Raw genomic sequence first — 12,492 nt, forward strand, 5'->3', positions numbered from 1 at the left:
TGGGAGCTGCAGAGGGATTTGGGGTCTGAATTCAGAGATCAGGGTGTGAAAACTGCTCAGGCTGTGGCACTGGGAGCTGCAGAGGGATTTGGGGTCTGAATTGAGAGAGAGGAGTGAAAACTGCTCAGGCTATGGCACTGGGAGGGGATTTGGAGCAATCCTGGAGCTGGAAGTTCAGGGATCACTGTCAGCCCCAGGCCAGGGCAGGTGGGGCTGGAGAACCTCTGGAAATTCATTGGGATTCTGCTCCAGCTCATCCCTCTGGGGATCACTTTGGGCCAGACTCAATCATTGCCATTCCCAACAAGTCGAATTAAAGCTGGGATGGCCCAGCTCCTCTCCTGTGTGAGGGCATCCCGCCCTTTCCCGGTGGGAATTCTGGCCCCAAAGAGCTGCCAGGACTGGCCTGACAAAGCCTGGCTTTGCCTTTCCTGAGCATTTGATTTGTGAATTTGATTGAAATTGATTTATCTTTTCTGTTTAACTGGAGGGAAAAGAGTGACAGCCAAAGATTTCCCGCATTTTATCCCATTTCCACTGCTCCCTTGGGATTGGGGTCTGGGGATGGGGTTGGAGTTTGGGGATGGGATTGGGGTTTAGGAATGGGATGGGATGGGATTGGGGTTTGGGGAGGGGACTGGGGACGCAGCCTTTGTTTGCAGAGGTGCTCTGGAGGCTGCCACGTTGCAGGAGAGGCTGGAATTCCTTTCCAGAGGCTCCATCCAAACCCCGAGCGCAGTCTGGGCTCCAGATGTGGCAGGAGCTGCAGCTGTTTGCTTTCCTTCCCAGGGCTTGGAGGGGATCTCGGGACTGGAGGGCCAGGGGAGGGTCTGGGCCAGGGCTGGAGGTGCAGATGGGACACGTGTGACCCCTGATGTTTTTGTTTACGCACTCAGATCTGCTCAGCTTTTTACTGAGCTCGGTCTGCGGTGCAGACAGAGCACACCCCAAACCAGACCCCAAAGCTTTGGGGCTGCAGGAACAAAACAAACCCCAAAATAGACCCCAGACCCCAAAACAGACCTCAAAGCCTCAGGGCTGCAGGAACAGAACAAACCTGAAAATAGATCCCCAAGCCTCGGGGCTGCATGATCAGAACAAACCTCCAACCCCAAAATGGACCCCAGACCCTAAAATAAATCCCAAAGCTTTGGGGTTGCAGGATCAGAACAAAACCCAGGCCCCAACATAGACCCCAAACCAGATCCCAAAGCCTCAGGACTGCAGGAACAGAACAAATCCCACGGGTGAGATGTGTGTCCCTGTCCCGGGTGGGATGTGTGTCCCTGTCCCGGGTGGGATGTGTGTCCCCGTCCTGTGGGATGTGTGTCCCCGTCCTGTGGGATGTGTGTCCCTGTCCCTGGTGGGATGTGTGTCCCTGTCCCGGGTGGGGATGTGTGTCCCTGTCCCCAGGTGGGATGTGTGTCCCTGTCCTGTGGGATGTGTGTCCCCGTCCCGTGGGATGTGTGTCCCCGTCCCGTGGGATGTGTGTCCCCGTCCCGTGGGATGTGTGTCCCTGTCCTGTGGGATGTGTGTCCCTGTCCTGTGGGATGTGTGTGTCCCTGTCCTGTGGGATGTGTGTCCCTGTCCCAGGTGGGATGTGTGTCCCTGTCCCAGGTGGGATGTGTGTCCCTGTCCTGTGGGATGTGTGTCCCTGTCCCGGGTGGGATGTGTGTCCCTGTCCTGTGGGATGTGTGTCCCTGTCCCAGGTGGGATGTGTGTCCCTGTCCCAGGTGGGATGTGTGTCCCTGTCCCGTGGGATGTGTGTCCCCGTCCTGTGGGATGTGTGTCCCTGTCCTGTGGGATGTGTGTCCCTGTCCTGTGGGATGTGTGTCCCCGTCCCGTGGGATGTGTGTCCCTGTCCTGTGGGATGTGTGTCCCCGTCCTGTGGGATGTGTGTCCCTGTCCTGTGGGATGTGTGTCCCCGTCCTGTGGGATGTGTGTCCCCGTCCTGTGGGATGTGTGTCCCTGTCCTGTGGGATGTGTGTCCCTGTCCTGGGTGGGATGTGTGTCCCTGTCCTGTGGGATGTGTGTCCCTGTCCTGGGTGGGATTTGTGTGTCCCTGTCCCGGGTGGGATGTGTGTCCCTCTCCTGTGGGACGTGTGTCCCTGTCCTGTGGGATTTGTGTCCCTGTCCCGGGTGGGATGTGTGTCCCTGTCCTGTGGGATGTGTGTCCCTGTCCCTGGTGGGATGTGTGTCCCTGTCCCGGGTGGGATGTGTGTCCCCGTCCTGTGGGATGTGTGTCCCTGTCCCGTGGGATGTGTGTCCCCGTCCTGTGGGATGTGTGTCCCTGTCCCGGGTGGGATTTGTGTCCCTGTCCTGTGGGATGTGTGTCCCTGTCCCTGGTGGGATGTGTGTCCCTGTCCTGTGGGATGTGTGTCCCTGTCCCTGGTGGGATGTGTGTCCCCGTCCTGTGGGATGTGTGTCCCTGTCCTGTGGGATGTGTGTCCCTGTCCTGTGGGATGTGTGTCCCCGTCCTGTGGGATGTGTGTCCCTCTCCTGTGGGATTTGTGTCCCTGTCCTGCCCGTGAGTGTTCCCAGCACAGCAGGAACGGGAAGGGCGCCTGTCCCAAAGCTGTGGGGTGGGTGTGGGACAAACCCAGGCTGGTTCCAGCCCCGTGTCCCCGTGTCCCCGTCCTCATGTCCCCGTGTCCCCTGCAGCTGGTGAAGCTCTGCAGCGGCATGATCGAGGCTGGCAAGGTTTACATCACCACCAACAAACACTTCGTCAGCGGCGTGCGGGACCTGTCCCAGCAGTGCAGGAAGGACGAGATGATCTCGGTGAGTCCGGGCTGGGGCACAGAGGGGGCTGGGGGCTGCTCAGATCCCTGCTGATCCCTGTTCCTGGCTCAGAGGGGGCTGGGGGCTGCTCAGATCCCTGCTGATCCCTGTTCCTGGCACAGGAAGGGCTGGGGGCTGCTCAGATCCCTGCTGATCCCTGTTCCTGGCACAGAGGGGGCTGGGGGCTGCTCAGATCCCTGCTGATCCCTGTTCCTGGCTCAGGAAGGGCTGGGGGATGCTCAAATCCCTGTTCCTGGCACAAAGGGGGCTGGGGGATGCTCAAATCCCTGTTCCTGGCACAGGAAGGGCTGGGGGATGCTCAGATCCCTGCTGCTGGGAATGAATCACAAATCCAAACTCCTCCCGCTGCTTAAGCGGCCACTTCAAGTGAGATTTGGTGTTTGAGGGGATGCAGTGTCTGCTAACTCCAGACTGGAAACTCAGAGTGAGATCCATTTCAAATGAGATTTGATGTTTCGGGGCAATGCAGAGTGTCTGATAACACCAGACTGGAAATTCAGAGATCCATTTTGGATGGGATTTGGTGTTTGAGGGGATGCAGAGTGTCTGCTAACTCCAGACTGGAAGGTCAGAGATCCACTTCAAGTGAGATTTGATGTCTGGGGACAATGCAGAGTGTCTGCTAACTCCAGACTGGAAATTCAGAGAGAGATCCATTTCAAGTGAGATTTGATGCTTGATGCAGGATGTCTGCTGACTCCAGGCTGGCAGCTCAGAGATCCATTTCGGATGGGATTTGGTGTTTGGGAGGATGCAGGATGTCTGCTGACTCCAGGCTGGCGGCTCAGCCCCAGCCCCACGGTGTGCAGCAGTCGCAGCCCCTGAGGACGCCCGGTGCTGAGGCTGCTGGACCCTGGGTCCGGGAGCACGGGGCTTTGGGAGGTGCCCCCATGGATCTCAGCTCTGGGCTGGCAAGGGGAGGCTCCAATGGCTCAAAACCCCTCCGTGCCGAGGGGCAGTGGCTCCTCAGAGCCTTCCTGAGCCTCTCCCTCAGCCCTGGCCACGAGGGACAGCTGCTTCTCTTCACCTTTATTTTATTTTGTTTTTAATTTTATGTTTTTCAGGAGTGCCTGGATAAATTTGGGGACAGCCTGCAGGAAATGATCAATTATCACATGGTAAGGAGCCCGTTTGTCACAAGGAGGGGTCCTGGAAGGGTGACAAAACCCCTTCGTGGAGGAAGAGGAGCTTTCAGCAAACCCCTGCGCTCCAGGATTTGTTTTTTTCTCCTTCCTTTGGGCAGCAGAGGGAGGACACAGCAGAATTTCGGCCGGTGACAAACCTGGCTGGGGCAGATTCGGGATAAATCCAGGTTTGGGCTGACCCAGATCAGCGTCACCGGGGCAGGGCGAGGCTGTGGGGGGCTCAGCGCCGCTCAGGAAACGTTCTGTGCCCGGGGATTTCAGCAGGCAGAGCTGGTGAATCGTGCCCCGGGGGCAAAGCGGGGAAATTCCCACCCAGCAGAGCCCAAATCTCCTTTTCTGCACCCAAAACCTCCCCGCAGGAGGAGGGGGCCTCGCTCTGGGCGTCCCAAAGCTGCAGCTTTGGAGCCTGAGAGTGACCAGAGGCTGAAGCAGACATGTTGTAATAATTTTCTTCATTCCTTTTATTTTCACAACTCGTTTTATGCAGTTTTAACAGACCTCGTGTGCGGCTTTAATTCATTAATGGCTGTCTTGCCAATTACTGTACTGGTCAGTAAAAGGTGTTCTACTTGTCCATCAATCTCTCTATTCTTGGATTTTTACCTTTTTTATTTTTACTGATTCTCATGGGACAAATCCCTTTGTTACTGCAGGTGCATTTCTCTTTTAACCCAGTAACGGGTTGTTGTGCTTAATGAATTCTCATACCAAGATTGTTTTCACACGGGAACTCGCAAATCACTTAGAAGTGCCAGGCTAACTCTGGCAACTCAGCAGAGCAGGGCTGATTTTGTGAGCCCTTTCTTTTGTAATTATTTCTTTTTTTTTAAAATTATTATTTTCTTTTATAATTATTTTTAAATAACTCTTCTATTATTCTTTCCTTTCATAATTCTTTTATAATTTTTAATGATTATTTTAATGATTCCTTGCCTTTTGCCTTTTGCCTTTTGCCTTCTGCCTTTTGCCTTTTGCCTTTTGCCTTTTGCCTTTTGCCTTTTGCCTTTTGCCTTTTGCCTTTTGCCTTTTGCCTTTTGCCTTTTGCCTTTTGCCTTTTGCCTTTTGCCTTTTGCCTTTTGCCTTTTGCCTTTTGCCTTTTGCCTTTTGCCTTTTGCCTTTTGCCTTTTGCCTTTTGCCTTGTCTTTTTCATTTTGCCTTTTGCCTTTTGCCTTGTCTTTTTCATTTTGCCTTTTGCCTTTTGCCTTGTCTTTTTCATTTTGCCTTTTGCCTTGTCTTTTTCCTTTTGCCTTTTGCCTTTTCCCTTTCTTTTTTCTTTCATTTTTCCTTTTCTTTTGCCTTTTTCCTTCCTCACCCTTCCGCCTGCCACGGCGCGGGAGCTGCGGCTCTGCCTGACCCACTTTTGGCCGCGTCAGCTCTGAAATGCGCCCAACCCGCTGCAGGAAAAGCTGCAGCCGCAGGAAAAGCTGCAGCCGCAGGAAAAGCTGCAGCGAGTCCCTGCCGTCATTTTTGGGCGCAGAAAGGATTTTGTTGTTTTATTTCCCCGGGGGGGGAAAGGAAAACATCAGGGGAAAGGTTCTGGGAGCGCAGCTCTGCGGAAAAAGCAGCGGCAGCAGCAGAGGGAAGGTGGTTTGGAGGCAATAAATATAAATATAAATATAAATATAAATAGAAATAGAAATATAAATATAAATATAAATATAAATATAAATATAAATATAAATATAAATATAAATATAAATATAAATATAAATATAAATACAAATATAAATATAAATACAAATATAAATACAAATACAACTATAACTACAACTATAAATACAAATATAAATATACAAATACAATATACAAATGCAATATAAATAGAAAAATACAATGTGCAGATACATACATACGCTTTATATAAATATGTAAAATATATAAACATATATAAAACAATTAAATATAAATGTGTATATGTATACATGTACACATATATATAATATATGTGTATTTATAGCTATTATTCATAGATATTTCTATACTTTCATATATATGATATATAAATAATATCTAGTTATATTTTTTTTATCTAGCTATAACTATATTTATAAATAACTCCCCTCCCTGAGCGCCTGGGAATTCTCTGGGAATGTGTGGCTGCTTTGGGAATGGCAGCTGGATTTGGATTTACAGTTATATTTGGGATTTGTATGATATAGCACGATTATAGATGTATTAATAGATATAAATAGACGTATTTAAATATTATATATATCTTTTATAGATGTATTTTTATGTGCGTGTTTACATATAAAAAGTATATATTTATAGATATTATTTATAACTATTTCTATAACATCACATATATTAGATATAAATAATATCTAGCTATATTTGTGTTTATAGCTATAAATATATTTATAAATAACTCCCATCCCAGAGAATCCCCGAGTGCTCAGCGAGGGCAGATCCAACATTTCCCTCTGGAAGCGCCTGGGGATTTCTCGGCTCCTGGGAGTGGTTGGGAATGGTTGGGAATGGTTGGGAATGGCTGGGAATGGTTGGGAGTGGTTGGGAATGGTTGGGAATGTTGGGAGTGGTTGGGAATGGTTGGGAATGGCTGGGAATGGTTGGGAGTGGTTGGGAATGGTTGGGAATGCTTGGGAATGGTTTTGCAGGGAATGTCAGGCAGCTCAGGAGGGTGATGCGGATGCAGGAACGGAATTCCGGGAGGGAATTCTTGGCTGTGCGTGTTTGGAGTCGGGAGCTGGGAAGGGAGCCCTCGGGGATGAGTTCCTGGAGCATCCCACCGAGCTGATCCAGGGAAAGCGGCCTGGGAGCGTGGCGAGGTGTTCTGGGCGGGAGGAGGAGGAATTTCCTGATCCAGTGCTGGCCTCTGCAGGCATCCCTCATTCCGGGCAGGAATTCCGGGCAGGAATTCCGGGCAGGAATTCCAGCGTTCCTCCTGCTGCCATCGCGGAGATCCTGATTATTCCAGGCAGGAATTCCCGGCAGGAATTCCAGCGTTCCTCCTGCTGGCTTCGCGGGGCTCCTGATTGTTCCCGGCAGGAATTCCGGGCAGGAATTCCAGCGTTTCTCCCGCTCCAGCCTCCGTTCCGTGCTCTGGAGCTCTCAGTGCTTTGGGCTCTTCCCTCCTTCCCTGGAAGCAGCGCTGGGGATCCACTGCCCTCCTCCGGAAAAGAACGGGAATTCGGGATGGGATTGGCACTGCCAAACCGGGAATTCGGGATGGGATCGACACGGCGAAAACGGGAATTCGGGATGGGATTGAAACCCGGGAATTCGGGATGGGATCGGCACGGCAAAAACGGGAATTCGGGATGGGATCGACACGGCAAAAACGGGAATTCAGGATTGACCCCTCGCAGCAGGGATGGGAAGGGAACTGCTCCTGGGTGGGGAATTCTGCAGGAATTCTGCTCCTGGGAATGCTGCAGGTGCAGGAATTCTGCTCCTGTGGGGAAAGTTGTTATTTATCCCGCCAGGCACTAAGAACCCCGCTAAGCCCGGGAGTTTCTGGAGTCCTCACACCGAAGGTCTTTGGGAGTGCTCAGGAATTTTCTGACTCCTCCACATTTCCGTGCTGCGAAATAATTGATATTTTTTCCCTTTTTCAAAAGAATTGATGTCTTTTCCCTTCAAAATAATTGACTTTTTCCCCCTTTTCTAAAGAATTTATGCTTTTCCCCCTCCTCTCTCTTCCAGATCCTGTTTGACCAGGCGCAGAGGTCGGTCCGGCAGCAGCTGCACAATTTTGTCAAAGAGTGAGTTTTTGATATTTGTCTTTTCCCTTTGATTTTCAGCTTCCTGAGCTTCCCGTTCCACGTGTCCTGCGTGGGCTGGGAGCAGAACCAGGACCTCCCTGCAGGGCTGATCCTGCAGGAGAAACCCATCCCAAAATCCACCTGCAGGAGAAACCCATCCCAAAATCCATCTGCAGGACAAACCCATCCCAAAATCCACCTGCAGGAGAAACCCATCCCAAAATCCACCTGCAGGAGAAACCCATCCCAAAATCCACCTGCAGGAAAAACCCATCCCAAAATCCACCTGCAGGAAAAACCCATCCCAAAATCCACCTGCAGGGCTGATCCTGCAGGAGAAACCCATCCCAAAATCCATCTGCAGGAGAGACAGATCCCAAAATCCACCTGCAGGAAAAACCCATCCCAAAATCCACCTGCAGGAAAAACCCATCCCAAAATCCACCTGCAGGGCAGACAGATCCCAAAATCCATCTGCAGGACAAACCCATCCCAAAATCCACCTGCAGGAAAAACCCATCCCAAAATCCACCTGCAGGGCTGATCCTGCAGGAAAAACCCATCCCAAAATCCACCTGCAGGAGAAACCCATCCCAAAATCCACCTGCAGGAGAAACCCATCCCAAAATCCACCTGCAGGACAGACAGATCCCAAAATCCATCTGCAGGGCTGATCCTGCAGGAGAAACCCATCCCAAAATCCACCTGCAGGAGAAACCCATCCCAAAATCCATCTGCAGGGCAGACAGATCCCAAAATCCATCTGCAGGACAAACCCATCCCAAAATCCACCTGCAGGAAAAACCCATCCCAAAATCCACCTGCAGGACAAACCCATCCCAAAGTTCAGATCCCAGTAATAACCAAGAATAACAGTAATAAAATAAACCCAAAAAGAATAAGATAAAAGCAAAAACAATGGTAAAATGAAAAAAAAAAATCTTTCCCTACCAACTCTCTAAAGAAAGAGAAGCTGGAATGGCTGAGCTGGGATCCTGCTGGCACCCACACTTCATTCTCACCCTTCTCACCCTGCTTTCTCCCCGTTTCTCCCAATTTCTCCTCATTTTTCCACATTTCTCCCGCCCAGCGATGTGAGGAAGTCCAAGGAGACCAAGAAGCAGTTCTACACAGGGGCTTTGAGGGCAATGCGTAAAAATAATGCAGTAAACCCCAAAATAATCATAAAATAACCCCCCAAAATGAAAAAAAAAAAGTAATTAAAAAAATAAAATAGAAGTATCTTTCCCTACCAACTCTCTAAAGAAAGACTTGGTTGAGGCTGGAATGGCTGAGCTGGGATCCTGCACTTTATTCTTTACTCTCATCCTTCTCACCCTGATTTCTCCCTGTTTCTCCTCATTTTTCCACATTTTTCCCACCCAGCGACGTGAGGAAGTCCAAGGAGACCAAGAAGCAGTTCGACCCGGGGGCTTTGAGGGCAATGTGTGAAAATAATGCAGTAAACCCCAAAGTAATTATAAAATAACCCCCCAAAATGAAAAAAAAAGTAATAAAATAAAAAAATAAAATAGAAGTATCTTTCCCTACCAACTCTCTAAAGAAAGACTTGGTTGAGGCTGGAATGGCTGAGCTGGGATCCTGCACTTTATTCTTTATTCTCATCCTTCTCACCCTGATTTCTCCCCAATTTCTCCCCAATTTCTCCCCAATTTCTCCCCAATTTCTCCCCAATTTCTCCCTCCCAGCGACGTGCGGAAGTTCAAGGAGACCAAGAAGCAGTTCGACAAGGTGCGGGAGGACATGGAGATCTCGCTGGTGAAGAACGCGCAGGCGCCGCGCCACAAACCGCACGAGGTGGAGGAGGCCACGGGCACCCTGAGCATCACCAGGAAATGCTTCCGGCACCTGGCGCTGGATTACGTGCTGCAGGTGCGGGAATTTGGGCTTCTGCATTCCTTAGGAGCGGGTTTTGTCCTTAAAAAAAATCACAGGGAAATGGGATATTCTGAGCCACGAGGAGCAGGTCTCACCCTGGGATCCGCCCTGGCAGCGGGCAGCGCATAAAGCCGATCATTTTAGGGACTTTGTCCCTAAAAATCACAAAATCATGGAATATTCTGAGCCACGAGGAGCAGGTCTCACCCAGGGATCAGCGCTGGCAGTGTGCAGTTGATAAAGCTGATCATTTTAGGGATTTTGTCCCTAAAAATCACAAAACCATGGAATATTCTGAGCCTGAGGGATCCGCCCTAGCAGTGTGCAGTTGATAAAGCCGATCATTTTAGGGATTTTTTCCCTAAAAATCACAGAAATAGGGAATATTCTGAGCATGAGGGATCCACCCTGGCAGCGTGCAGCGGATAAAGCCGATCATTTTAGGGATTTTGCCCCTAAAAATCACAAAATCATGGAATATTCTGACCCTGGGGGATCCGCCCTGGCTTTACCAGCAGCCTGCAGGGAAACGCTCTTTGTTTCATCTCTGTAAAAGAAAGAAAAACGTCTCCAGCGCTGTTTTGAACCAGCCCAGGTGAGGAAAATCCACCTGCTCTGCGTTTATTCCAGTTTTTTATCCCACCTGGAGCTCCCCAAACCCCACCTGAGCGACGCTTCCCGCCTGGAATTACCCAGGGACGGTTGGTGGTTGATTTCTGGGGGTTTCCCAGTGGATTTGGGAGATTCCCAGCTGGATTTGCTGCTGGTGCTGAGAGGAGTATCTCGATTTTTTTTTTCCCCCCAGATCAACGTGCTGCAGGCCAAGAAGAAATTCGAGATCCTGGACGCGGTAAGAGCCCTCAGGAGCTGCAGGAAAGGAGCCCCGGCTGCTCCTCAGGGAGCAAATCCAGCTTTTTTAGGGATTTTCAGGGGTGCAGGACGCTGCTTTCCCTTCTCTGAGCCCACAGCGAAGGGGAAGGAAGAAGGACTGGGATGAATTGGATAAATTGCTTTGGGAAAGTCAAAAAGAAAGGGTTAAACCCAATTTTTTTTTTTGTGGGGAAAGAGAGGATTAGGTTTTTCACTCTGCCCCAGGAGACTTTGAGCCCACAGCGAAGTGGAAGAGGGATAAATTTCCCGGGGAAAGTCAGAAATAAAGCGTTAAACCCCTTATTTTTCGGTGGGGAAAGAAGGATCAGGGTTTTTCCCCTGCGGCCCTGACGCAGCTGTGGTCTCTCTCCCCAGATGTTGTCCTTCATGCACGCCCAGTTCACCTTCTTCCAGCAGGGCTACAGCCTCCTGCACGAGCTCGACCCCTACATGAAGAAACTGGCCACGGAGGTGAGGGGACAGAGGGACACGGACAGAGGGACAGGGACGGGACAGAGGGACAGGGATGGGACAGAGGGACAGGGACAGAGGGACAGGGACAGGGACAGAGGGACAGAGGGACAGAGGGGACAGGGACAGAGGGACAGGGACAGGGACAGAGGGACAGGGATGGGACAGAGGGACAGGGACAGGGACAGAGGGACAGGGATGGGACAGAGGGACAGAGGGACGGGGATGGGACAGAGGGACAGGGATGGGACAGAGGGACACGGACAGGACAGAGGGACAGGGACAGAGGGACAGGGATGGGACAGAGGGACACGGACAGGACAGAGGGACAGGGACAGGGATGGGACAGAGGGACACGGACAGGACAGAGGGACAGGGACAGGGATGGGACAGAGGGACAGGGACAGGGACAGAGGCACAGGGATGGGACAGAGGGACAGGGACGGGACAGAGGGACAGGGACAGAGGGACAGGGACAGGACAGAGGGACAGGGATGGGACAGGGACAGAGGGACAGGGATGGGACAGAGGGACACGGACAGGACAGAGGGACAGGGATGGGACAGAGGGACAGGACAGAGGGACAGGGATGGGACAGAGGGACAGGGACAGAGGGACATGGACAGGGACAGAGGGACAGGACAGAGGGACAGCCCTGGGCCAGCAGGGAACGCCTGGAGCATCGCCCTGGGGGTGCTGGAGGAGGGCTGCACACCCAAACGTGGCCTCCTGCCTCCTTTTTGCCTCGTTTTGGCTCTTCTTTGCCTCCTTTCTTCCCGCTCTTCTATTTTTTTTTCCCGCTCTTTTTTTTTCCCGCTCTTTTTTTCTTCCCGCTCTTTTTCCCTCTTCCTTTTTGCCCCTTTCCTCTCCTTTTTGCCCCTTTCCTTTCCCCTCCTTTTTGCCCCTTTCCCCTCCTTTTTGCCCCTTTCCTCTCCTTTTTGCCCCTTTTCCCCTCCTTTTTGCCCCTTTTCCCCTCCTTTTTGCCCCTTTTCCCCCTCTCCTTTTCCCTCTTCCCGGGGGTTTGGCACACGGGGCTCTCTGCTCCCACCCCTCATCCCCGTCCTGACTCTCCCACCCTTTTCCCCTCAGCTGGACCAGCTGGTGATCGACTCTGCCGTGGAGAAGAGGGAGATGGAGCACAAGCACGCCCTGATCCAGCAGAGGGTGAGTCCCAGCTGCCAGCTGCCTGAAATCCGGGATTTTCCTGATTTTTCTGGGTGTCCCTGAGTCCCTCATGGCTGCTGGAGCCTCCAATTCAGGATTTTCCTGATTTTTCTGTGTGTTCCCAAGAGCCTCACAGCTGCTGGGCAGCTCCAGCTCATTCCAATCCAGGATTTTCCCGATTTTTCTGGGTGTCCCTGAGTCCCTCGTGGCTTCTGGAGCCTCCAATTCAGGATTTTCCTGATTTTTCTGGGTGTCCCTGAGAGCCTCATGGCTGCTGGCAGCTCCAACTCATTCCAATCCAGGATTTTCCTGATTTTTCTGGTTGTCCCTGGGTCCCTTGTGGCTGCTGGAGCTCAAAGTCTGGATTTTCCTGATTTTTCTGGGTGTCCCTCAGTCCCTCGTGTCTGCTGGAGCCT

At 51.4% G+C, this 12,492-nt stretch overlaps 1 protein-coding gene across 1 annotated transcript in view; it reads left to right on the forward strand.

Annotated features, from left to right (window-relative positions):
* ACAP3 (ArfGAP with coiled-coil, ankyrin repeat and PH domains 3) overlaps positions 1-12,492 on the forward strand; it is a 69,007-nt gene that overhangs the window by 29,634 nt on the left and 26,881 nt on the right. The window contains exons 3-9 of the mRNA XM_040084740.2: positions 2,662-2,781; positions 3,867-3,920; positions 7,614-7,672; positions 9,382-9,565; positions 10,377-10,421; positions 10,817-10,912; positions 12,002-12,076. Coding sequence (XP_039940674.1) covers positions 2,662-2,781; positions 3,867-3,920; positions 7,614-7,672; positions 9,382-9,565; positions 10,377-10,421; positions 10,817-10,912; positions 12,002-12,076 — 633 coding nt within the window. The remainder of the gene's footprint in view (positions 1-2,661; positions 2,782-3,866; positions 3,921-7,613; positions 7,673-9,381; positions 9,566-10,376; positions 10,422-10,816; positions 10,913-12,001; positions 12,077-12,492) is intronic.

Source organism: Hirundo rustica, chromosome 22 (genome assembly GCF_015227805.2).
Source record: "Hirundo rustica isolate bHirRus1 chromosome 22, bHirRus1.pri.v3, whole genome shotgun sequence".
Lineage (NCBI taxonomy): Eukaryota > Metazoa > Chordata > Aves > Passeriformes > Hirundinidae > Hirundo > Hirundo rustica.